This window comes from Martes martes (genome assembly GCF_963455335.1).
Source record: "Martes martes genome assembly, chromosome: 10".
NCBI lineage: Eukaryota > Metazoa > Chordata > Mammalia > Carnivora > Mustelidae > Martes > Martes martes.
The window spans coordinates 58,331,249-58,358,184 of NC_137898.1; the positions used below are offsets into that span (position 1 = coordinate 58,331,249).

At 49.2% G+C, this 26,936-nt stretch overlaps 1 protein-coding gene across 2 annotated transcripts in view; it reads right to left on the bottom strand.

The window, feature by feature from the left end:
• Positions 1 to 569: 569 nt before the first annotated feature.
• CLPB (ClpB family mitochondrial disaggregase) overlaps positions 570 to 26,936 on the bottom strand; it is a 144,568-nt gene continuing 118,201 nt past the window's right edge. For both annotated transcript variants that reach the window (XM_080815993.1, XM_080815992.1), the window contains 9 exons: positions 16,579 to 16,656; positions 15,305 to 15,360; positions 10,572 to 10,616; positions 10,034 to 10,195; positions 4,838 to 4,994; positions 4,321 to 4,394; positions 4,059 to 4,178; positions 3,736 to 3,840; positions 570 to 3,346 (listed from right to left, as the gene is read on the bottom strand). In XM_080815993.1, the coding sequence (XP_080672119.1) occupies positions 3,098 to 3,346; positions 3,736 to 3,840; positions 4,059 to 4,178; positions 4,321 to 4,394; positions 4,838 to 4,994; positions 10,034 to 10,195; positions 10,572 to 10,616; positions 15,305 to 15,360; positions 16,579 to 16,656 (1,046 nt within the window). In that variant the 3' untranslated portion in view covers positions 570 to 3,097. The remainder of the gene's footprint in view (positions 3,347 to 3,735; positions 3,841 to 4,058; positions 4,179 to 4,320; positions 4,395 to 4,837; positions 4,995 to 10,033; positions 10,196 to 10,571; positions 10,617 to 15,304; positions 15,361 to 16,578; positions 16,657 to 26,936) is intronic.

Here is a 26,936-nt window from a genome sequence, read left to right on the forward strand (position 1 = left end):
GAACATCTGTCATTTCTGGCATTGTGTCACATCCTGTGAATAGGACAGTGAGCTGGACAACTGAGTGTCTGCCCTCTGGGTGCTTACCGTGCTTTCTAGTGACAAAGACAGACAGAGAACAGATAATGCAAGGGAGCTGAATGTTGCCCAGTATGTTCTGGAGGCTAAAGCTAGGGGCCAGCATCACTTAGGAGGTGTAGTTGAGAATCTGTAGAAGTGATACTTAAGTTCCTCAAAATCTGAGGGTTTTCCCTATCTCCTACTCTCCTCTCTGGAAGGTGGCCATTGGGTTTTCTAATACAAAAGTTATCTGGTCTTGAGTTATATGCCGGCTGCTCCTAGCCACAGCTGACTGAATAAGAACTGACAGGCATAAGAACTTTATCTAATAGGAATGTTCCATATATGATGGTCACTGACTGATTGCATTAGAACCTTTAAGGAAAATCTGAACACCAAACAGAGTGAAAGGAGAAGAAAAGGAGATGGCAGCAGAAGAGAAAAAGAATAGTAAGGTATAACAACAGCAGTCACAAATCCTATGATATTGGATTGGAACTGTAGGTATTAGTGTGAACTCATGATTTTTAATAACATACATATAGATACAACAATACATTGAGATGTGTGTGTTAACATGAATACACCTACTTCCTAGCTCTGTATGCCGAAAGGGCCTAGAAGTAATGACACTCCAGTAGTAATGAATACACCTAGTGTCCGTTCTTGAGTGCAAGAAATCAGGAGCTATCTGGGAAAACAGCTGATGCAGGGCTGGAACAGGAAAAATATGAGTGAGCTTGGAACATTTTGTGGTGCTAGAGAGAAAGGAAGGGCTAAAAAATGATGGGGGCAATGCGAAAACAATACAGAAGCCAACCTGAAAGAATTCTCAATGGCTAAACCTGGGCCAGTATGAGCAACAAATAAACTACTGGAAGTATTAGATTATAACCCACAGAATAAGACAAATATCCATTAGTTTATACTAATATAAATAAATTGTTGAATAAATATATGGGAGAAAAGAGAGAGCTCTTGCCTATAGTAGAATACCAATTAATAAGTACAGATGGAATAAGTAAACAGAAAGTCATCATTAGGCCAACACAACATTAATTCTTGTAAGCAAAAACCACTGATAGATGCTAAAATTAGCAGGCAAAAGTTTAAGGATAAGTAAGATATTTACACAGTTTCAAAGTATCTCCTCACAAGATTCTTATTAATTTCAAAGGGGGAATTAGTTATTTTACAGTAGAGAAACCTGACCCACACCACCACAGTCACATGATCCAAGTTAATATCACCTCCTGCTAGAAGGCACTAGAAGGGCACATCATCACTTCTGGGGTAGCTCTGCCAAAACTGCAGACCCTCAATCTAATCATGTGAAAACAGAGGACAAACCCAAATTGAGGAACATTCTATAAAATAACTGGTCTGGATATTTCAGAAGTGTCAAGGTCATGAAAGGCAAAGAAGGATGGAGGAACTACCAAGGGCTGAAGGAGACAAAGGAAACATGACAACAAAATATAACATGGGATCCTGGATTGGACCCTGGACCAGATAAAGGACACCAGCGGGGAAAATGGCAAAATCTGAATGTCTACAGATTAGTTAGTACAGTGTCAATGTTAATTTCCTGCTTTTAATAATTATACTATAGTTTTGTAAGATGTTAGTATTAGGAGAAATGAGGTACGGATATGTGAAAACGACTATTTTTGCAACTTTTCGTAAGTCTAAAATGATTTCAAAATAAGTAGGAGTGGTGGTAGTAGTAGTAGTAAAAAGAACAGCAGTCATTGAGGTAGGGAGCAGCAGACAGAACCTTGACGTACTGGACGGTGATTGCTGGAGCATCTGCTGGAGCCCATGTCCTGACTTCTGACTGCCTCATACCCACCACATGGTCATGGCATTCTTCCATCACCGAAGGGACTTTAATACCTGTCTCTATTTTCTGCTTCCTGAAAGAGAGTAGCTAACACCAAAGGAGGGATCCAAAATGGTCCTGCATGTGATGGGGTGGTCATCAATGGTGGCTAGTATCGATGGTGCCCAAAGATGCACCAGGCCTCGCTGTGTCCTAAGCCAGGGTTGACATGTGCCTGGTTTATGGTATGCCCTTGGGGGATGGTGTGCAGACCCTCTGCTTAGTGACTAATATGCAGACTGCATGGGGGAGTGGTTTATTACAGGCTAACTCAGCTGGGACAGCAGTATAGACAGAGCAGACTCCTTGGCCACCTGGGCACAGCCTGATCTCATTATCACTCTTCCTACAGTTCCCCGATGTCTGTGTTGGTCTCCTGAAGGAGGCCCCATAGAGCTGAGCTTGCTTGGTCATTTGGTACTGTTGTCCAGTCCCGGACCAGAGCAGGGTAGTGACCCACTCAGCCTTCCTCCTAGAGGTGCCTTACACTGGCTTGGTTCCAAAGCTGGAGAAACATGGTCTGGCCTGACACCAGAATGTGCAATGAGTGGGAACAGCTACCATAAGGCAGTGGAGTGGGGAAGAGTTCTATGGGTCCCTTCTCCTTGGAATTCTAGGGTATGGGAAAGAGGTAGCTACAGTCTACACTGCACAACCTCTGCCTGGGCCTCTGCACTCTTTTTCCACAATCTGTGCAGACATTTTGGGCACTGAGTTGCATGAAGGCCAGCAGAGGGTGGCAGGTCACAGCCTGGTCCCCGTCTTTGCCCAGGCAGATCTGTTCTTAGCTGCCAAACTTCTGAGCTTTCTGAGACCATGAAAAAGTTCCAGAAACTATAGGCCATGGGGATCATGCTGAAGGATAAAGATAAGGGGCCTCCTCTTCCTCCTCCTCCCTGCCTTGAAGGGGGTGGGGAGGCAGCTCCTCTCTTGGAGACCTGTTACCAAGTTTTTGGGCCCATAACAAAGGTCCAAGGGAGGGCAAAATCCCTATCTTTGACTTTGAGGCTGAGGAGGGGTCTACTAGGGGTAAACAGGCATCAGACTGGATGGAGAGGAGGGAAAGGGCAGGAGGGGAAGATAGGTCAGTTGCCATGCCACAGCCGAGGGGCCTTTATTGGATGTTGAGGGCACGTAAAGGCAGGTAGGTAGAAGCTAGAGGTTGTGGCACACCTTCTCAGGGTGTAGTGGTGCCCGGATGTCCAGTTTGCGGGTCTTGCTGTCCTTGTCAATGATCTCCAGCCGCAGCTTGGGTGGGCGCTTCTCAGCCTGAGGGGAGGACAGCTCGGGGCTCTTGAGCAGCTGTTTGTCTGAGTCCTCCACAGTGATACGCAGAGTGCAGCCCCCCGGGAGCAGGTCCTGCTCATAGGCAGCTGCCAGCTGGTTCACCACACGGCGCTCAACCTGTAGGTGATGGGCGAAGGGGTCAGCACTGCTAATGCCGTGGCCTGTAGCCCAGGCTCTTTCACTTACTACTGCTAGGGCAAGTCAGAAACCTGAGCTTCAGCTTCCCCCTCTGCAAAGTGGGGCTAACAACACACAGCTTGCAGGACTAGGCTAAGAACTCAACAACGCCAGTTTCTGAAGTTCCCAACTTGTTCCTCATTCCTGGCTGGGGTTCACATGGCTTATCCTCCAGGACCGGGGTTTTACTTGATCATCTTCTGGTTTGGGTTCTGAAGGGGCATCTGCTCTGCGTATGGGCTATTTCAGGTTGGGAGCCCAGGGTGGGGCGGAGGCACCGGGGAGGGAGGTATGGAGGTGCCTTACTTCTCTCAGGCTCCTGCACTTACCTCATGCTTGATGGAGCGGGCACCATAGTGTACATTGTAGCCGTCAACCAACACATCTGCCACCTCGCGGTCCCAGAGCAGCGTGATGTTATGCCTTTGCTTGGCCTGAGATAGGTCAGATAGGAGCATGCCTGCATGTGGCCCAGTGCTTTCCATCTCTCACCACTCTGGCCTGAGGCCTGGGACTGTGACTGACTGTATCCCCCAGGGCCACTGGCCCACACCACTGTGCTCCATGCCTCTAGGAGGGTCGCAACCCAGTGTTTCCTGATTTCCAATGGGCAGATGACCCAACCCCACCCAGGGGCAGTTCCTGCTCTTACTCTCTTGGCCCAGAAGTTCAGTTCCTTGTTGACAAGTTGGATGAGCTCCGAGTGGCAGAAGGGGAGGAAGTAGACAATCTCGTTGATTCTTCCCAGAAACTCATCCCTCCGGAAGTGAGCCTGCAGGGCCAGGTTAGGGGTGGGTGAGCTCTGTGACCCAGAAAGGGTAAAGGGAATTACTGGACCCTGGTGGGGAAGACTAAGGATGGCTAAGGGGATATTCCCACTGGAGACTCCAGTAGGAAGGACAAAGACCTCTTACTTTCAGGATAGGGCGTATCACATTCTCCTTGAAGTTCTTTGAGATGGTTATCTTGTCATTAATCTGGACATCCCCTGTGGAAAAAGAATCATAAACTGCCTACTCCCCAGATTTAGGGAGCTCTTGCTCCCATTCACGAAAAGAGCTCTGGTCCTGCCCCTAATGGTCTGTGTGATCCTGGTCAGGGTCTCAGGCTCTTTAGGCCTCAGCCTGGTCTCCACTTGAAAGAGAGGATTGGACTGGGCACTTCCTGAGGCCCTTCCAGTTCTATGTGCTACAAATACAAAGCCTGGGTGGGGTTCCTTAGTGTAGGAGTTGTGTGAGGGAGGGAAGGAGGGGGACAAGAGTCAGGACCAAGACTTGAGTTCTGACTTGGAAGAAGGGTTGGAAGGTTCATTTGCAAATAGAAAGGTGACAGATGTGGCCTCCTGGCTGATCTCATCCTTGCCCCTAGGAGATGTGCTGGTGGTCTGGGCACTTGCCCACCTGCCCAGACGGCTCAGGCTGTGTGCCATACCAAGATTTTCTGCGATACGGTTACGGCTCATCTCCAAAGCTTCCTGTCTCAGCTGCAGTGCGTGCTGTGCAATCTCATCGCTGGCCACATTGGAGGTCATGATGAAGATGGCGTCCTTGCAGTCGATGGTCTTCCCTTTTCCATCTGTCAGCCGGCCCTGGGAAAGAACAGTGACTGCACAGTCAGGAAGAGCTAAGCTTGGGCACCTCTTCCGGGAGGTCTCTCCAGAACCCCCAGCTGCTCACTCCTGCTGGTTCTCACTGTCCTGGGCTGCAACCATTCCACCTGCTGATAGTGTCTGCAATCAAGACTGAAGCTCTCTTTGTCATCCATCAGGGCCCCTGATTCATCTCTGGCACCCCAAAAGTTAGCTCGATTAAACCTGCATCCATGCAATATACTTTTTTAGAGGCCCAATTTGGGCCAGGCTCTATGTTGGGCACTGGGGCCTCACTGAACCTTTGACATGCTTCTTGTTTTAAAAAAAAACAAAAACAAAAAAAACACACAAAAGACACCCAAGAAACCAGCAATGACAATTCAGTGAGTTAAGTATTATAAGGGGGAAGCCCGGTGAGTTAACTATTATAAGGGGTCACTGTAGGAGCTCAGAGGAGGGTATTTTATGTGGCCATTGTGAAGACTAATATGGTCATGTTGGTGAAAAATCCTTGGTTAGCCAAGCTGTGCAAATGTTCTGAACTGTGATTAGACAGCAGACATGTAATATAATACCTATTTGTTGGTATTTGTTGTATCAAAATGAACGAGACGAATGAAACAGGTATAATCTGTGCAACTTAAAGCCTGGCCTGGCCGACAGGGACAGAAAATAAGGCTCCTCCTTTAACCAATGTGGGAAGGGGCCTTGGAATATTTAGCTCTTTCTAGAAAGGACACAGATGAAAGAAACCATCTGTACTGGAGACAGATGCACTGAGGAAAGAGAGAGGAGACAGAACAACAGAAGTATAGCTATCTGGGGCCACGCAGTTCAAGGGCAAGAAGCTCCCACTGACTCAGCAAACAATGCTGTATCACTGAACTGCAGTACTTTACAGTTATTTATGACACAAGCAGCGGTCAGGGCCTCGGTGAGTGGAATAGCTGGGGGAACAACAGTGGACACCGGCGGGGCACTTCTTGCACCCAGGTGCTGTGTTTCATGTTCTCTGTGCCCTACTGCACTCTCCCACCAAGCACAGGACCTGACAGGCCAGAGAACATGGTCCTGGGGACATGTCACTGACCTCAACCTGTTGGCTCCTGCCTGCCCCAGCCTCAGGTGGAAGCTAGTCCTCTAAGCATTTCCCTTTCCCTGGTGGTATGGACCTCACTCAGGCTCAGTCCTTGCTTCTAAAGCCAAAGCAATGGCAGACCAGCCCTGGCCCCCGAAGCAAAAAAGGAAGGATGTGCATTAACTTAGTACCTACTCCACGCTGGGCATGGTACCTGCTTTTTAGCCTTGCTTTATACTGGTCCTTGGCACAGGCTTCTTAGATTTGTTCAATTTGAGAGAGAGTGCAAGTGGATGTTCTTGAGTTTTTGCCACTGGCTTCCCTGATCATGAGTAACAGAGCAACAGAATCTACCGAGGGCAATTCTAGTTCTAGGTACCTGGTCGCGGTGTGTGTGTGTGTGTGTGTGTGTGTGTGTGTGTGTGTGTGTGTGTGTGATGTGTCCAAATGTATGCACGGGTCACTTGGCAGGGCTCAACCCCGAGGACGGAGTACACATACTGCTACACTGGCCAGAACAGTAACCAGTGGCAATTCCACCCCAGGATCAAAGTCCTGCTTTTTTTTTTAACTGGGACAGGGATGGGTCCCAGGTGGGTGAGGGTAGCAGACATGGTGTATGACGACCCAAAGCGTGACTTTCACAGTGTTCGTGTCTCCTCCTCCTCCTCAGAGACCTTGGCAATAAGGACTGCCAAAGAGTCCTCTCCAAAAAGGGAGCTGTCACTGTTCCACCCCAGCAATGACTGGGTGTGAATGCTACCCCAGGGTTATAGGGGCTGTTTTCCCACTGCTTCTGTCCTTGAGGGAGGAGCAGAAGCAGGCTCTGCAGGGGCAGTGTTCTCCTGAGACTTCTGCCCTGCACGGCAAGCTCTGGGGTCATTAGTTCCACTTGGTGTTTTGCTGAGAGCATCAGGGCTCCTGACCAGACTTGGGAGAACTGAGCTGGTTGGGAATGGGGGGCTTCCTTCACACCCCCAGACTGGAGCAGGAGCTCTTACAACTCCCAGCACTTGCCACTTATCCTAGTGCAGCACATATCACAGTGGGGTGAAGTGCTTTTTGCTGTTAGTCTTCCCAACTCTTTCATGAACACTGAGGCAGAGACTGTGTATTGTGTGTCCCGTCCACCCCACACTGAACCACATTCCCTCTTTGACTTTCCTGATAGGTCACAAGACTCTGTTATTAGCTCTCCCTTCTTCTCTGCATACCATATAGCCCCTAGCTGAGAGAGCTCATCCTTTCCTGAGGCTTCTTACTCTACCTGTGCTGACATTCCTCAATCTCTGCTTCCAGTCCAGATCTGTCCTATGCTCTAGACTTCTCCAACTGATGACCAGCCTCTTGGACACCTCCACCTGGTTGTCCCTCAGGTATCTCATTTTTAGCAATTTCAAACCTCAACTCATCTTCCTCGCCAATCTGCTGCTTGTCCTCATGGGTTCCCTGCCTCAGCTGAAGGCAGCAGCAGCTGTCCAGCCACCCAGGCCAGAGTCCTGTAGCTGACCACCCCTGGCTCCTCTGCCTCCCCTCACATTCAATCTCTGAGTCCTGCACAGTTGGCCTTCTGGGATTTCTGGCCAGCCTACAGCCCTGCTTCAGAGCAGGCGTCCCCAAATCTAGCCTGGATGCTTCACCAGCCTCCTCGCTGCTCCCCCTCTTCTTTCCAGTCCATTCTATCATGGTTGCCGATAGGATCTTTATAAAGTGAGAATGTGGCCATGTTTCATTCTTACTTAAAGCTTTTAAAGGCTCCTTTTGATCTAAAACCCACATTCCTTCACCTGGGATCATAACTGGTCCCTGCCAACCTTACCCCTCACATCTACTGTTCTGCTCTCACTTTCATTTTGCGGTCTAGTGGTGCTGAGCAGTTAGAGTTCCCTGGACAGACCAGGATGCCCCGTGCCCCTGTGCTTCTGCATAATAGGTGTCTGCTGTCAGCCCTTCTCCACTGTTCACCCAGAACCTCCTTAGTTATCCTGGGAGGGTATGCTGAATTACTGTTGAATTAAGTTACTCAGCAGAGCATTTCCCTTGACTCTGTGGGCTCTGGGAGTGGTTGGAGTGAGTAAGACAAGATCCCTGTCCATAAGAAGCCTATAAGCATAAATCTAAGTAATCTTGAATGGCAGCTTTGGTCAATGGAACCAAGGGCATAAACTTTAGAGATGGTAGTGGGAAGGAATTATTATCAACTCCTAGAAGGTAGTCAGTGGAGTGACAGCAGGGGAGGGGTACAGGGCTTACATATGGAGGTGGTAACAACTTGGAAGTAGCACTTGTTGTATCTCAGTCAGTAGCTGCCTCCCCTCTTCTGGGCCAAGAAAGCCATCAGAGATGCCATCTACAGAGATGGCAGAAGCTGCAGTGCCCATGCCCTCTGAGCTGGGCCCTTCCTTCCCGTGAAGGCTTCCCTGCAGATCTACCTCTCTCTTCTGGCCCTGGCTGCATGGTGGTTATTACTGAAGCTGCAGGCTCTGAACTGGACCACCTGGGCTCCCATCCTGGACTCCCTCTTCCCAGCTGCATGCCCATAGGCCAATCACTTCTCTCACTTTACTTCAGTAATTACGGAGGCAGTAATAATAACCACCTTCATAGGGATGGTGGGAGGACTCGATGAATTGATATAAGTAAATGTTTTAGAACAGTGCTTGGCACATAAAGTAAAAAATATCAACTATTATTATGTCTCCTTTCCAACCATCTACTATGCAGGGAGCTCCCAGAGATCAGGACTGGGCCTGGTCCATAGCTGTCCATAGCCTGGTCCATAGCTTGAATCCCATCAAGAGAATGGAACGAGGTGGGAGGTCTCAGAGCACAGGTATGAGTAACTGAATATGAAACTTTGGAAGGACTAGCCTTCATTCCTCAGCGGCTGGTCAGGGGACAGGGTAGACTTGGGGAGCTAGGAAGATAGCAGTAAAACTGGGGCAGGGACAAGGATGCTGGGCCAGGTGGGGAAGGTGATGGGCAGCTGTGAGTATATCTGGATCTGGGTCTTCCTGGCTTGGCACCTGGTGTGCTATTTGGTCCAGAAGTGCCTTCCTGCCCTTTGAGTACACTTGCAACATGGGAAGCAAAACACTTTCCTGTTGTCCCTGGGCTGCAGGGAGCTAAGTGGAAAGGCAGGCTGGACTCCCTCTGGACACGTGTTGGCTAATATAGAAGAGAAGCCTCATGCCCAGTTCCACAGGGCCCCTAAAGGAGGTCAACCCTTCCTATGTTCATAAGTCTCTCTTCTCTGCTTGAGGTAAGGAGTGGTACAGAGAGGGAGAACTGGGACTCCAGAATCAAACATATCTGTGGCCCAAACATGGTTCCTCTGCACAGTGGCTCGATGCCATAGGCACGACATTTATAACCTCTCTGAACCTCAGTTTCTTCTATAAAAAGAGTTTCTACTCTGCCTGCTGTTATGATGGTTAGCAATAACATCTTTAGCCTAGTACACAGAATGTGCTGAAAGAGAAGAGAGTTTTTCTCATTTAGGGCTCACCCCACCAGTAGGAGGAGGTCAAGTTTGGGACAAGCCTGAAAAGGGCTTGTGACAAGAAAAGGGCTCCATGAGCCAGAAAGTTTCTTGGAGATTATCTTGGATTCAGCCTGTTTGTCACATGAGGCCCCTGATGCTTAGAGATGGTGTAGAGTTGAAACTAAAAGTTGAGGTCTGTCCTGGCACCTCTGCTCTGTGTCTCTCCAGAAGGCAGCCTGGGTAGCCACAGAATTTCAATTCTTGGGTAGTGCTGGTCTGTCCTAAAGTGCCCAGCATGGGCCCTGGTCCAGAAAAGGGGCAAAGCCACATCTGCTAGGTGACTGAATGTACACATGTGGAAGCGGCAAGTGAAGGAAGGGTCAGACAGGCCTCTGGGTCCTTGATTCTTATTGTTCATAGGTCCCTATGTCCCGAGATGTCCCCTACTCCATCCCAGCCCAAAGTGACTTTCACCTCATCAAATAGCTGCAGCATGATGGTGAGCACGTCTGGATGGGCCTTGTCCACCTCGTCGAAGAGCACCACAGCATTGGGACACTGCTTCAGCTTCTTGGTCAGCTGGCCGCCCTCCTCGTGGCCAATGTAGCCTGGTGGGGACCCGATAAACTTGGCCACCTGGAGGAAGGAAGGAAACATATTGGAAAGGTCTTTCTATACCTTTAGTTTCTGATACGGACATGCACAGGAAAATGGCTTCATTCATTATTAACACTGCCTATCTCAACAAGGACAGTCAGACTTTTCTTCTGGGGTGGTAGGAACCCTGCCACAATGGAAGAGTCTACAGATCTTCTCTAGGTTTCTTTTTCAGAGCAAGTCCTATGCAAAACAGATCGGTGACCCTCTTGCACATGTATGCCCCCAAAGGATGAATCCCAAGGCTGCTGGAGTTATCTCAGGTCCAAATGACAAGTCCCAATAAAATACCCATGCAGAGTGATGTTGACTCACAGGCCCTCCATACCATACTTCAGTGAGGACTCTCACTTACCTCATGCCGCTCTTGGAACTCAGACATGTCCAGCCTGATGAAGCCCTATGTGGAAACAAGCAGGAGTCCATTTGGAGGCAGGAAGGTAGAGGGAGAGGGTTAAGGAGGAGAGCATCTCAAATATCCCCTAGGCTTTCAGACCACACCAATGCAAGATCTTCTATCCCATTCTATTTTTTTGGCTCCTTGCCTCCTTTTCTGTCCACTCATCTCCCACATGGTTCCCTCATTCCCTACCTTAATAAACCCAAGTCATGTCCCGGCCTTTCTAAATCTGGCTCAGAATGTCTCTTTTTAGGCTTCTACTGGTCTGATTACCACATCAGCCACCCATATTTCCTGAGGGCATCCTGTGTGTGCTGAAGCTACAGCAGCGAACAAGTCTTGGTCTCCATCCTTGAGAAGAAGCCGTCAAGTGGGGCAGGTAGACATGGGTAGAGTCAGCTACAGTCTGTGTGGGCCATGCGGGGAAGGAAGGGTGCAGCGAGCACCCAGCCAGCTCCATGGTGCCCTCAACTTTGCAGCTTTTGTGGGCACATGCCTCTGTTTTATATTACTTCTCTTTTGTGCTAAGAAATCTTTTAATTTATTTACATTTCTTCATTTCACTTAAAAGCTATACATAAGGCAGCTTGTAGCCCATCCTTCTCCACCACTGAGCCTAGGAGTGATCTGCTGGGAACTGGCCCTCTAGGGTGAGGTTCAACCATGATTAAACCCCAGGGAAAGGGTGTGTGTGTGTGGTGGGAAGTTCGCCAGTTAACGCAGGCAGAGTGTTCACTCTTTTTTATGACGAATTTAGGGACTTATAGTTACACGTGCCCTGTCCCTCCACCCAAACCGGGGTTCCCCAGGCTCCTCTCCCGCTGGCACACATTTCCACCGCAGAAAGTGCACTCACTGAATACACTTCGTCCAACAGCTGGGGATGACAGGGCACCAAGACCCTAGAGGGAGGTAGCTATCTATGTCTGAAATCTAGGCCACATTCTAGCATGCTGCTGGTCAGAACTGTAGTTTTTCTGCATCCTGTCACTCTGTATCCGCAGTACAGGGCAGCAGAAGTGCTCTGGCAGGGACATGGCTTCCAGTCCTAGGTTGGCCACTGTCTCTGTGGCGCTGGGCATGCTGCCTCTTCTTTTGGAGCTGCAGTTCCCTTCTGTGGAACACAGGCTCCTGTTTCCTCTCCCTTTCTCACCAAGGGCCTGAGAGCACCTAATCCAAGCGATAGATAAGGGTCTGGAGAACTATCAAGGCTACATGGAGGTGATCACTGCTCTCAGAGAACATGGGGCATCAGCCAGCAAGCATTTCCAGAGAGTCCTAGGTAGCTCAGCCAAGGCTTGTGGAAGAATGGGAGGATGGACATGAGGAAGCTCAAGTGCTTCCCAGAGGGAGCAATGCACTGAAAACCATGAGATGGGTACCTAATGATAACAGCTGACAGTTCTGGATGCTTCTTAAGTTCCTGGCAATGTTCTAAACAAACAACACAGGGCTCAGAACATGTACAAGTCTATGAGCTAAGTATTATTATCATTTCCACCCTCCAGATGAGAAAACTGAGTCACAGATTAAAGTAACATGCCCAAGGTCATTCAGGTGTGACAATTTAGCTCCAAGTCTGTGCTCTTAGCCACTAAACTCTACTGCCTCATATTTCCTGCTCTGTCAATCAGTGCTTGGCAGTCTTCATTTCTAAGTTCTGAGCTTTGTGCCCGGATGTCAAGTGTCCCAGGATACCAGAAGTATATACTCTAATGATCACTTAGGTCAAGTGTTGTGGGTTCTTGTCCTACTTCTACTGATTTGCTGAGTAACTCTGAACAAGTTTCCAGGCTTGATTTGCTTGCGTGGAATATTTTTGGTTTCACATGATCTTAGCTTAGGGTTATCTAGAAGTGAGGCAACAATTATGATAGTAATATCCAATATGTACCGATCGCTTACTATGTGCTAACAGTGTTTAGCTGTTTACATGGTCTCATTTAACTTTCATAATAATCCAATGAGATGGGCACCATAATTGAACCCATTTTACAGATGAGAAAACAGATGGGAACACAGATCCCAGCCAGTTCTGGAACAGTTGAGAGTTGGGATTTGAAGCCAGGCAGGGGACTCAGACCCTCGTCACAGTGCCACGCTAACTGCCATCTTCCGGGCACTACTATCCTACCTCAGGAGAAGACCACAGAGCCCCTAAGCACTAAAGTGCTTTTGCAAGGATTATTAACCCTAATAACGGAAGCTAACAAAATTGCTCAAATTTGGGACAAAGAGCAGAGGCTAATGAGAGAAAAAAATAAGCCAAAGATCTGAAAAAGAAATTATACAAATGTCTGAACAAGACCTTGTGAGGCAGCCAGGTCTACAGGCATTCGTGACTTTTTACAAACAAGGCCACTAAGGATCAGAAAGCCAGAACTTAAAACCAAGCCAAGTCCCCAGCTAGTGTACATGTCACTGAGCCGGCCCTACTGCCCAGGTCCTCTCCAGCTCCTGTGACATGGCCCTTCCTGTATACCTTTCCTTGGGTCCTGCTGGCATCAGGTACAGTCCAGGACTCTCAGGTTTTGAAGGCAGGTTTCATGCCTGCCTGTTACATGGCCAGAAAATGCCTGTGCTAAACAAAGACTCTGAACGGAGTTGGTACAAGAGGAGTTTTATAGATGCACCAACTAGGATTTAAATATTAAATACACAGATGGCTGTACTGGGTTTCTCATGCCTCACATCTCCCTATTTGACACGGGAACAGACTGACAAGTTTACAATCTAGCTGCCTACTACAGCTAGGAACAATGGCACTGAAAGGAGAGTTGAGAGACTTGGATTCTGATTTTATCTTCCCCTTGCAACTGACCTTGGACGGGCCCCTACATGCTATAGGGTCTGGGTCTTCCCATCTGAAAAGTGGCTCTAAATCAGCATCTATGTTATCTTCCTCATGGGGTTGAACAAGAGGTTGATGGGGTGGTACCATGGAAAATATGAGGTGATGAATAAACATGAGATCAGGGCTCAGGCACTGATTAGTGTGCTAGAGCCTGAGCTCACTGTGATTTAGTATCTCGCTGTGGGGAGGGGTCAAGCAACCTGCCTACGGCCAGTAGAAAGAAGAACTGGAGCCTGTGCTGAGGCATGGCCGGCTCCAGGGCCTTGAGTGCCCAGCCTCTGAGGGGTGATGGTGTACTGTAGGACGCTGTCCCCGTGCTTTCAGGAGCCCTTGCCCTGGTGTCAGTCGGCCCCTCGTTCAGATGCGCTGACTGAAAACGACCTGCATCATCAGTCTCTTAGCAAGCCCATCTCCTTTCTACACCAGCAAGTCAGCCGATGCTTCCCTTCTTCTTCTACTGTGTATGAAGACATATTAAGACAGCTTGGATAAGGAGATTATAATTTGTAATTAAATATTAACCTTTCTGACAGTATTAAAATTAAACCACTCAGAATTCTTCATCCCTAATCAGGTGGTTCCTGCCCGTAACTGTATCTTCCCTAATAGTCTTGCTAGTTTATGGCTCTTTCCAGAGTGCTAATTGTTTCAATCGCTGCCAACCTGATGAATTGTCTTAAAAATGCTATTTCAGTTGCAGCATGCTAATATGCTGTTCTTGCCTACTGCCTGTCAAGAAGGTCTGCTCTGGGCTTGGTTGAGGCAGAGCACAGCTACAGGCAGAGCCAGGGAGGCTCCAGAGCCTATAGCCAGTTATTAGGCAGAAGGGGGCTGGGGATGTTGCCATGGCTAACAGGCCCTCGGGGAGGAGGCAAAGGGGCAGTGAGGACAGAAGCAGGATGGAAGGTGGCTAGGACTCTGCTGTTAGTGCAATTTTGGCTGACAGGGGCCTGAGTAATTTCTCAATGCCTCAGCTGGGGAGGCCTTCCACAGAAATTAGGCAAGGGCATCTGAGGTCACGGGCAACCTCAGGTGGTGAGCAGGGGTACCTTAGCCTCCATAGGGGAAGGCTGGTGGAAGAATGTCTGGCTTTAGTTGAAATGTTTCTGCAATCTCCAAGGATGGTTCTGACATCTCTCTCTGTAGGAAAACGTTTCCATTCAGCCTAGAATGTAAAACTAAGAAGGCTTTGAGGGCCCGAGTCTGAATAAATATAGGGATAGTCTTCTATTTTGGTGAGGTCCAAAGGCTCTGAAGTCATGGGGAAAAGGGTCTATGACCACCCCACAGCTTAGGGCCAGAGAAATGTTTAAAAGCTCATATACAATGGAGAGAAGCAATACGGTATCTTCTCATTCCTACTTGTTTTCTTCTATAGGCCCCAAGACACTCTCTAGCATGGCCTTGATGTACTAGATAGTAATAATATCTTTCTAAACCTGTTTCCCTCTCTAGCCCGAGTTCCTCAGGGCAGGGAGTATGTCCTAAATGCTGAGTTATCAGGATCTATACAATACCCGGTCAGAGTAGATGCCTGAAAATGCATGATGAATCTTATTGGGTTCTCCTAAATGCCCTAGCAGTCAGACAGGGCAAGGATTATTTTCACTGTTTCACAGATGAATAAACTGAGATACAAGGAGGTTGGATAACTTGCCCAAATTCCTGGAACAACCGGTGGCCAAGTTGGGGTCAGACTGAGGCCTGCTTTCTGGGCCAGGGTCCATCTTTTTGATTCACTATTGCCAGATTCAGGGAGCCTAGAATTTTGGGGGCTAGCAGTAGTGGTGAGGTCTCCATGGCCTGCACATCAGGCCGACATCCCAGCCCTTACCTTTTTGGCATCTTTGTGCATATATTTGGCTGTCTGCTTGGCCAGCTCTGTCTTTCCTAATAAGAAGGAAGGGAGAGGTGTTGAGTTAGGACTAAATGACTTGTCTTCTGGAATGAAAGACTATTAGAAATGGATGGACATTGGAAATAATGTTTTACGGATGGGCTCATGGAGGGTCGGTGACTCTTCCAGTCACTCGAGGGAGAATTAAAGGTGGAGCTGGAATCAGAATCAAAGTATACACTGCATCTTGATTTTTCTGTGGATAGAGATTGAGACTTTTTTTCTACAGCAGCATCCTAAGAATAGGAGGTGGACTTTTATAATCCAAAGCCAATTTGTCCTTCAAAGCCCAGTGCAAACCTTGCCTCTGACAGGAGCATTCTGATTCCTGGTCACTGCACTGAATCTCTTTAAACACTCACGGTCTTGCCATCCAGCCAGGCCCCAGAGCCAAAGGCTGAACTGAGGCTGAAATGAGTGGTGGGGGTGGATAAAGACTACTTCTCCTTGGCCTCATAGCCTTTCTTCGTAACATAAAGAAGAAATGACAATACCAAGTGGTGGCTCTGAAGGGCCTTTTGGTATGATGGCCAAATCTTTGGAAGTCATTGCCTAGCAAAGGAAATCAAGTTCTACAGTATCATGGTGAGGTGGTGGTAACCTAATCTGGGGAGTGCTAGGTCCTTGAAGATGCTAAGAGGGAAAGAAGAGACAACAAATGCATGAAAACTTGCCATCAGGACAATGATGGGAGGGGGTGGTACAGGTGGGGGGGCTCTGTGAGGGTGAAGAGTGAGGACGTGAGAATACCTCAGATAATCCAGCCCAACTGGCCAGAAAAATACCCAACCCATCTGACTAAAACCAATTTTGCGATGCACCCCACACTGTGTTGGCCACATCATGGGCTTTCTTTTGCTTCCTAGAAGGTTATGCCCCAAGCTGTACTAAATAAGGTTGGTGTGCTAGGCAGTGGAGGTGGTTTAACTATTCCCAAAGGGCAGCGTTGGGGATGCAGAGTGGCCGGACCAGGGCTAACAGACCCCAAAGGGCCAGGTGACTTAGGCCCTACACCACAGCTTCGAGTGAGAGGGACATAATTCCAGCTGTTCCTAACCTAATGTGACAGATGATCCTCTTGCTGGCTCTGTAATTTGGAGGCGGTGTTTTCAGAGCTGGAGTTGTACAGAAGTGGATTGTGTGACTCTGGCCCATAGCAGCTAGGGTTCCCCCAGCTCTCCTCCCCCACTTTCCAATCTGCTCCCAGTTACCTATTCCAGATGATCCCAAAAAGAGGAAGACCAGAGGGTGTTCTTCGTCGTACCAGCCATTCTCCTTCCTCCGGATCGCTAGGGCCAAACACACAAGATTGGGGGGGGTGGCAGGGAGAGAGGCAGATAAATCAATGACACAAAAGGCAGGATAATTATCACTAAGTATACAATATGTTTTACTGCTCTGCGCCCACTCAAAGTCCTCACTACCATTAGTGCTGCCTAATCTGATTAGCTGGCAAGGCCCCTAGAGACACCTAATCAGGTTAGCATGGATTTGGAAAGCTGCCCAGAGCAGATTTCGGATAAAGTTTTCCAGGATGAGCACTCAGCGTTGCCAGGGAAACTGAAAGGCGGGTGGATGGTGAATGGAGGGGTAGGGGGCTGGTGAAGGAGAATTCGAGAGGAACTTTAGCTCTTAGATGGCTGGTTACCCATCTACTCACCATTGGTGAGAGAATGAGCCTGCCTCCTATGCAAATGAAAGAGACAGAAGCCCATGGCAGGCCCTGAGGGATCCGGGGTGTGAGCTCTGGACTCTTTCCCATTTGGGGAAACCAAGATCTAGTCTGCTGTCTGAAAGTATAGCCAAATGTACTTTCTGGAATCCAGTCAAGGGTAGTGTAGAGCTCAGGGCACAGACGGGTGAGCCACTCGGTTAGCACTGCCATTAACCATGGCCTCTAGTGAGGAGCAGTGGCTGGGGAGTGAGACAGACATGTACTATAGTTCCCTGAGAGTTCAGCTCTGCTCGAGACAGACCTGACCGCTCCTCTTCAGGAGGAAGTATATAACCAAGAGCTGTGCATTCAAGGTGAGGAAATTAAGTGCCTAACGACAGAGTGGGAGAATCGGGCTCAGAGGCATCACTCAAGTGGAAGAGCAGGGGGAGGAATGAGGCAGAACCACTAGAAGAAAAACCATTTATTGAACATGCTATCTGCTGCACACAACTGGAAAAACTGTCAACATTTTTTATTACTCAAGACCCACACAAACACCCTGAGAGCAAAAGTCTTATTCTCAATTCTATTATACTAAACGGGAAACTGAGGCAAGAGATAAAGAGACTTGCCCCAGTCATACAACTAGTAGATTACTAGTTGAGAGTAGAGTCTCTTCTCTCTCTAAATATTTCTTCTTTTTGCTCATATAGAGTTGCTTTAAACATGAATGGGAACATGGCAGTCAGAGGCAGGAAGGGGATAGAGCACTGTGTAATGTCAGGCTGGTCTGGTTCTCAAGAGTGTCAGGGGGAGATTAACAAAGGGATATAAGCCAGAAGACAAGACCTGGAAAACAAGTCAACTGAGAAAGAGCTGATGGTCTTGGGGGAAAGTACTGGCCAGTCCTGAGGTACAAAGATCATAAATGCTATACTGTGTGCTACGATCTATATGGCTGGGTTCCAGAGAAGTAGCTGCGGAGGTCAGGAAAGGCTTTCTGGAAGAAGTGGGACTGATGAGGGACTGTGGAGGCTGGGAAGGATCTGGAGGGCCAAAAGTGGACAGCATGACACAAATGGGGAGACAGGAATGAACATGAGTAATTGTGGGTGGGGTCAGATTATGGTCTCAAATACCTGCCTTTGTGGCCTTTCTTACCTCAAACTCATATGCTGCTACCTGAAGATCTTTCCAGCTCTGGCCTCAGCAGAAACAAATGGAAGTGCAACCTCTTGGGAGACATCCCCTGAGAATCCTGAGAGGGGCTTAAGAAAACACTCAAGTCCAGCCTCTCCCTTGGGCAAGGTTCCAGATCATCTCTACACTGGCTGACCCAGTCCTATGGAAGGCTTGGCTCTCAGAGGAACCCACCAGCTTCACAGGTACCTGAAGGCTGGGGATGATGAGGGGCAGTCCAACCCTGGCTGAGATGGGAGTCCGCAGTGCCCCCCGTGAGAAACAAGAACCTGTGGGTGGCGTTTTGGGGGAGGCAGAGATATAAATGGCAAAGGCTAGACTTCTGTGGACACAATGTGTAGGTGTGTGTTGGGGCAGGGGTGAGAGAGGGGCATCTGAAAGGAATCATATTCTTCCAAAAGCTGGGTGAACTGAGAATGTAGGTTGGAAAGAAGCTGAGCATGAACTGGGTTCAGGCTTCATGGGTTATCTGGGGGAGGCAGAAGTGGCCAGGCATCACCCAGACAGGTGGCCTGGGGGAAGTGTATTTCCCCAGGTGTCAGGTACCTGAGGTTCTCATCTTGATTTCTCTTTCAGAAAAGCTTCCCAGCTACACACTGCTGGGCTATGCAGTTCAAAAACACCACGGAGAAGGAGGAATTGGATTATGCCTGCGGCCATCTTTCCCCCTTCTTTTCTAATAATGCACCTGGGAGAGAGCCCTTTATAATGCCAGGCAGACTCCACTGCACAGCTGTCCCTGGCCAATTCTGCTAGACCCAGGGCACGAGTCTGGGGTGGGTTTGATCTGGCCCCCTGTGAAACAGGCGAAATGCCAACCATTAAACAATTACAACTCTGGATATTTCTAATAATATCTGAAGAGAAAAACGACCAAGCAGATGGAGTCCGACAGAATGAAAAATGGAAGCAGCTAGGAAAGACTGAGGAAGGCGGGCCCCCAGGGTGTTTGGCTGGCCGGGTGGCTGATGACCACGGCTGGGAGCCTTGAGGGTTCTGTCAGGCTGGGGCAGAGACTCTGAAGGGCTGCTGGAGACGTGGCCATAGGTGCTGATGTTCTTACTGTGGACCAGCAAATGTAGCAACTTCTTCTGCTAGCACTTTTCAGTCTATCAAAAACTTCCACAGACATAACTTAATTTGAGCCTCATTATGAATCTACAAAGCAGGCAGGACAGGGAATTTTATCCCCCCCTTTTATTAAGTTTATTTTTTAGTAATCTCAACACCCAACGTGGGGCTCGAACTCACGACTCTGAGGATCAAGAGCTGTGTGCTCTTCCGATTGAGCCAGCCAGGTGCTCCTTGATTCCCTTCTTATAGATGAGGAAATATGTGCAGAGAAGTTAGATAACCTGCTCAGGTAAATAAATGAATAAATGAAGGCCCTGGGCTTTACCCATAGCTCTGGCTAACTCTCGAGCCTGAACTAATGCTTCAGGAGTTTAAAGAAAGGAGTCAGTCTTCCCGGCCACAGCACCTCCTCATACCCTAGCCTCAGCCAGAAAACTTGTCTTTCTGTAGCCTTCCAGTCTGGCTCATTCAGCCTTTGATACATGGCCTCAGGAGCCCCTGTCCTCCAACTGTCTCCTGACCACAACTCTCTGGGTTCGAGATGGTATCAGGGTCCCCTGAGCAGGCAGCTCAGCCCCTTCCTTCGCCTGTCCCATCTCTGCAAGCTTGCACTGGCCTGGCTGCCTCTCCACAGACTGGGCCAGCACCAGTGCCTCCTTTCTGTGTTCTTCCCCTTAGGAGAATGCCTTCTCCTGGCTGTGTCCACCACTACCAGACCATCTTCAAACTCAAAGGCAGCGAACTTTTTGATTAACTCCACGACCCCACCTCTACTCCATTAACTCCCAGGGTCTGGGGGAGTTGAGCATCTCTTCAGTAGGTTGAGCATCTGCCTTCAGCTTGGGTCTTGATCTCAGGGTCCTGGGATGGAGCCCCATGTTGGATTCCCTGCTCAGTGGGGGTCTGTCCCTCCCCCTGGCTTGTGCGCTCTCGCTCTCTCTCAAATTGAATGAATAAAATCTTAAAACAAAAACAAAAACAAAACCTCCTGGGGTCTTTATTCTCTGGCCCACGTCACCTACAGGGTGTTACAGTAGACAGGGTAGGAGTTACAGGATCAAGTGTAGAGTCCTGGCTCTGCCACTTTCCAGCTGAGTGGCTTTGAATAAAATATGGATTCCTGTAGAGCCTTGGTTTCTTCAGTTTTGAAATAGGAATAGTCAGGGACGTCTGGGTGGCTCAGTTGGTTAAGCCGCTGCCTTCGGCTCAGGTCATGATCCCAGGGTCCTGGGATCGAGTCCCGCATCGGGTTCCTTGCTCAGCAGGGAGCCTGCTTCTCTCGCTGCCTCTGCCTGCCTCTCTGCCTGCTTGTGTGTACTCTCTCTCTCTGGCAAATAAATAAAATCTTTTAAAAAAAATAAAATAAAATAAAACAGGAATAGTCAGACACATGCCAAGCCCGGCCCCATGTAGATGAAATGAGTCCAGGGTTATGAAGGCACTCTGTACAAGCAGGATAATCAGAAAAGTACAAACCACAGTAGTCCCAGTAGCAGTGGCAGCTGTAGTGGTATGGGACAGATATCTCTTTCATCCTTGTGCTAGTCCTGAGCAGTAGGTACTAGCTCCATTTTACATAGAAGACTGGGGCTCAATGAGGGGCAGTGCAAGGGGTTTCATCCACCTGTGCCTTTGTGGCCTGGAGGAGGGTGTGCCCAGGCGTGCCCATAGTGTGTAATCTATGGCAGCAGGTGCTAGGAGCTCCATTTCCTGAGGGACTAGCCCAGAGGTGGTATAATGCTTGCTGATTGAATCAATTAATTGTTGGTCTTTCTGGGATCACAAGGAGGAAACAACAAACACTTCAATTTCCATTTTACAGAGAAGAAAAGTGAGGCCTGGATCTGAGTCTCTTAATGCTTCCAGTGGTCACTATGACCCATGGTGAAGAAGGCTTCCTCTCTCTTCTTAACCCCTCTCCAGGGAGCCTTCTCCATCTGAGCCAGGTGCTGTGCTAACGTAAGGTCTGTGCCATTTAAGTGAGCGCTGCTGTGCAAACTGTGGCTTCCAAATGGGATGGGAGCCCCGGGAGAGGTGCGGGAAGAGCCATTCGTGTCCGACTGACATCCGCGCCAGGACGATGAGGGGGCACTGCCAGGCAGTGTGGGCATGATGGGACATTTCAGACAGAAAGACCCACCATGTGAAAAACCAAAGCAAAAGGAGACACCTGCCTCCTCCTCCTCCCATCCCGGGCCATTGCCTCCATCCAGCTCCAGGTTCTGAGGCTATCTGCGTGGGCTGACTCCTCCTTCTTGAGAAGTTCTAGTGATCTAGTGTGGGAGGTGTTTTTTAACCTAACCTGGAACATATTTGTCCCATGCTTGTGGCACCTCAGGGGAACCAGTCCTTCAGAGGATTTCTTGTGGCTGAGTCATCTGAACATCTTTAGCAATCTTCTGTCTATAGCTTGTAGGTTCGGGCAGCACAGCTCAAGAAGTGCTTGCTGGCGGGGGCACCTGGGTGGCTCAGTGGTTAAGCCTCTGCCTTCAGCTCAGGTCATGATCCTGGGGTTCTGGGATCGAGTCCTGCATCGGGCTCTCTGCTCCTCGGAGAGCCTGCTTCCCCCCCTCTCTCTCTGACTGTCTCCCTGCCTACTTGTGATCTGTCAAATAAATAAATAAAATCTTTAAAAAAAAAAAAAAGAAGTGCTTGCTGGCAAAATGGGTACCGACTGGAGCCTCAGGTTGGGAGGATGAGAGAACAGTTCTCTTCTTAGTCTCTAAGGATTAGTGCTTTTGAAGGCTTACTATTTGAAGGCTTACTATTGGTACTGAGTGGTTAACATGATTAACATAAAAAATGCAAATAGCTTTTGCTGAACACCCCCACCCCAGGTGTGGGTGGGTGGGTGGGTGTGTGTGCGCGTGCGCTTCGTAGGAATCACTGGAAGAAAGAGTGCCACCCTTCCAGAAAGAGGCTGGGATGAGAATCTGTTGAAGAGAGGCTGAATGTCAAAATGGGCTCAGGCTTCATTCACTTGAGTTCAGCAATTTTTTACAGACCTGTGTGCCTAACCCCAGGGAAATGCTGAAAGAAGGTAGTTCCTGACCTTTGGAGAGAGACATTAAAAAAGATGTCCTGTGGTAGGTACAGTGATAAAAGGTGTCCATGGGAAGCCCCAAGAACGGGCCCTGTGTCCTGGCGGAGGGAGAAAGGCTTTCTGGAAAAGGCCTGGGTCCTGAGTTTCTCGACAGACCAGGGAAGCGCCCGGGTGGTCTGGACAACGAGAATATCTGAAGTGGTACAGGGTGGAATGGGACTGCACGCAGTTTTCTAAATTAATCACAACCACGCCATGACTCAGGAATGGCCTGGACTTATTTCTCAGCTCAGAAATAGGACTCTAAGGGGGGGTGGTCCAGAAAGGTGCAGGGCTTGGGCAATGAGAGTTTTAGACGGTCAAAAAGGGAAGCAAAACACAAAATAGCCCACTATGTGCCACATGGCTGATGCTGAGATTCTGAATTCAGGCCAGAGCCGGGTACGAAGATCAGTTGTGATGGGAGAGTTTTCTTGAGGGAATTCATGGGCTTCAGAGTCAAGTGGGAGCAGGTGCAATGGGTGTTGGTGATAAGCCCCTGGTTAGAGGGAGCATCAGGGAAGCTTCCAGGTGGGCAGGCTAACCCAAAGTAGGACTGGGGAATGGCCTATCCACAAGGGTCAAAGGTCAAGTAGTGTGCGTGTTGTTAACAACTATTTCAATACACTCGTGTTCCTAGTATGCTTGTGAGCTACTAGAGGGCAGGCCTGCAGCTTCTCCTCTTTCCTCAGAGCAAAGAGATGAACAAGGGGCCCAACCAAATTACTTCAGCGAACTGCACTACACATCTACTTCAAGCAGAGTGTTGTGCCAGGAACTGGAAAAACAAAATGATTTGGTCATGGTCTCTGCTCTCGGGAGTCTACAATCTATTGCTCCTGAACTGAGTTAGGTTAAGTAAAAACCAGCTAGAGTGTGGGATGGGCAGGGCAGGGGTGCAGGTGGGAAAGGACCAGAAAAAATGGAATTCTAAGCAGAGGGCAACACAGCATGTCCACAGTGGAAGCGGCCAGGTGTACACTTGCTCAGGGAAGGGGGATGGGGTGGCAGCAGCAGGGGTGGGCCTTGTATACCGGGCCATGGCAGCAAGAGACAAAGATTTTAAACAGGGCAAATTTCATATTTTACAAAGCTCACTCCAGTTGGGGAGGCGGCGTGATTACAGGGGAAGGAAAGGAGGCAGGGAGACCAGGGAGGAGGCCACTACATGGTTTAAATGGGAGATTCTGAGATCCTGAGCAAGGGCAGTGGTATTAGGAAAGGAGGGGAGAGGCCAAGTTTGAGACCCATTTAAGAGGCAGAATGCTAGGACCTAATATGTGATGGGTTATAAGGCGTGAGGGAGAGGGAGAAGCTAAGGAATTGTCTAAGTTTTTATTCAGGAGACCAGTGAATGGCAATGCCTTTACTGAGACGGAGGAGAGGGAGGAGAGGTGGGCCCGTTGGAGAAGGGGGTGGAGTCTAGCCCTGCATGTGCTAATGAGACAGCTGGTTGCTTTTCTAAGGAGAATGGTGGGCACAGAGGCTCTGAGCTCCCAGGAGGTTGGCCCAATGGGCTAGGCATCCTCCCCCTCCCATGACTAGGAGTAACTCTGGATTCCAGAAGGAGAGACTCACTTTCACTGCCAAGGCTCTGGCCTGTGGTATGTAGGCTAGCCTTGCTTTGGCTCCAGTGACCCTGGAAGACCAGAGAGGTCATGGGGGCCTAAGCTAAGGGGTTGGTACTTTATCTCCTCCATTTGTAAGGCGGTAACTGCGCGCCAGCCTTGCTAGAAGCCCTGCAGCTGGGGATCACACTGATAAATTCACTGTATTACTTTGCACAAATCAATATCCCAGCACTTACCAGGGGTTGATGTGACCGAAATTGGTTTCAGCCAATTCGTGTGGGTAATAAATGGCCATTTATCAAATCAATTCATTCTGCGGCACTTCTCTGGCTGCCCATCCTCATGGTACCCCTGGGGTGCCAGGCTCCACCCAGCCAGTCCCTAGCACATAGCTGATGCTGCCTAGAGGATCTAGAGAGGCCCGGCCTACCCCTGTGGATCCGCCTCTCTCTCCTGCACCTGCTTTAGTCTGGAGACCTTGGGCCACTGGCTACTGCTTGCCCACCACAGATTCTGACCCAGAGAGTACCTCATGCTTCACCTGGTAAGGGAATATTACCTGATCACCATTAGTGTGATCACCAGCCCCAGGCCTCTCAGTTGGTGGGCATACAGTTACTACCATACAAATGGAAGAGAGATGCCAACCCCACAGCTCAGGCCCCGATACCTGTTTGTCTTTTCTAGGGTCACTGAGAGAGCAGGGTCAACCTACCTAATACAGGACAAGGCGTAGGGCCTTCCTGATCTGAGGCAGAGTTTGGGTAACAAAATGGAGCTCTGGGTAGAGGGAAGCTCTCAGGGCAGACATTCCGACAGCCCCTCGGAGGTGGGCAGCTGGATCATTTACTCCTGCTCTGGGCCAACGAAAAGGAGAGACAAGGTGGGTGGTACTTCAGAGGCCAGTGTAGGATCAGAGGAAGAGGCTAGCCTGGGGCTGGGACTACGGATCAGTCCTGGCATGAAGGAAACAACTGTGGGCCTGATCTAAAGAACATGCCCAACCCTGGATGATAAACATCCTGAGGACAGAAACTAGAAAGAGCACGTGCTGTATTGTGAGACAGTCATGTACTTGGTTCCCCAGCTCACAGTTGAGCAAACTGACGCTCAGAGAAGCCGAGTGAGTAGCCTGAGTTGCATGGCTGATAGGTGGCAGAGCTGCTATCGGACCCAGTTTGGTCTAATGCTCTCCATTCAACATCCTCCTCCCTGCTCCCTCCAACTTCTGGGGGCTTTACATCTTACAGGCTTGAGGAGCCAGGGAGAGGCAGGAGGTCACAGACACAGCCTGCTGGGAAAGGACCGTGTAAGAAGGAGAGGAAGACACTACAATGGCAGTGGCAGTGCTGGCCCCTGTGGACAGGAAACTCCAACAGGAGATGGTTTCTGAGCTCTCTGCCCAGGTAATCTCTCTCCCATGAGCAACTCCTCTCTTCAACCCCCAAGGGCTCCCAGGGTCTCTTCTCCTTCCACCTCAGCCACAGCCTTGGCAAAGAAGTACGGGGTTGCCACCTGCAAGGTGGAGGCTGAGAGTGGATGTATCCAGTTACAAAAGGGCAGCCTGGTGTGTTTTGGGTAGTGTACTGGGGCCTGTGTGTTCAGAAAAGCTTTCCTCAGCTCCCATGTGTGGCTGCAGACAGCCTTCTGACCTCTAGCTGGTGAGGCAGCTCTAGTCGGTGGGCTCCTTTTATCTGCTGCTGAGGTCAGGCCCCTGATGAAGGGTTCATGACCACTGCATGAGTCTCACAGATGTTTGAGGAGGATGGAGCTCAGGCTGGGCTCACTGTGTCGCAGGGGCGGCTGCCTTCATTTTTCAATTACTACTCTAATTGGTGTCCTAGGGCTGAAATGCTGCTCCAGAATGTCCCAGAGGAGTACCACAGTACAGCCTGATGTCTTCTTTTATCAGTGAGCCTCTATCAGGTGCTGTCTTTGGCAGTACCGGACCGCATCTGGTGGGACCAAATGCTTGGAGAGAAGGGGTAAGCAACACAAATGGTACCAAGACACTGTAGGGCAGAGGTTTTTAAACTTGAGCTGAGCATCAGAATTACCTGGTGGGCCTGTTATAACGCAGACTGCTGGGCTCTACCCCATAGTTTCTGATTTCACAGGTTTGGATGAGACCTGAGATCTGTAATTCCAATGAGGTCCCAGAGGATACTGATGTTGCTGAGACCATTATTTGAGAAACAATGCCTTGGGGATATCTTGTTTAAGCTGGACACAGGTTACTCTGCCCTTGCCTCATCTGAGGTCACTTCAGAGAGTCATGCACCTGAGTCACAGACCAGAGGTGAGGCCACCACTTTGAGCAGCACCCTAGTTTTATATTCTTTCTAATGGGGTCTGCATGGGCAGGAAGACAATTAGAGTAGGGGTTATACCAGAGAGCAATCTGGCTCCTAGTATGGGACATAAGAGCTTCTAGGGTTGAGAAGAAGGCACTTAAGACTTGTTCAGGGTGTTTTTCCTAAAATCAAGCCAGCTGCTGACAAACTATACTGAAGAGAGGCAGAGTTCCAGGCTGGGAGACAAAAGACAGAAATTCTAGTTCTGGCTGAGTTGCAACATTACAAGTGATGGATAAGCTCCTGTTCTCTGGGTCTCAGTCTGCCCACCTGAAAAGTGGGGGTTGGGGACAGTGGACCAGATGAAGATCAGAGTTAGAGCACAAGAAAGCAGCCTTGAGCAATTATTTTAAGTGCTCTATATCTCAGCTTCCTCCTCTGCAACGTGGGGATTTGGGGCACCTGGGTGGATATGCTGGTCTGCCGTCAGCTCAGGTCATGATCTCAGAGTCTTGGGCTCGAGTCCCTTGCTGGGCTCCCTGCTCAGTGGGGAGTCTGCTTCTCCCTTTCCCTCTGCCCCCCAACTTGTGCTCTCTCTTCCAAATAAATAAGTAAATAAATAAATAACTTTAAGAAAAAGTGGGGGGGGATTTAATGGTACCAGCCTCATGGGGTTGCTGTAAGGATTAAA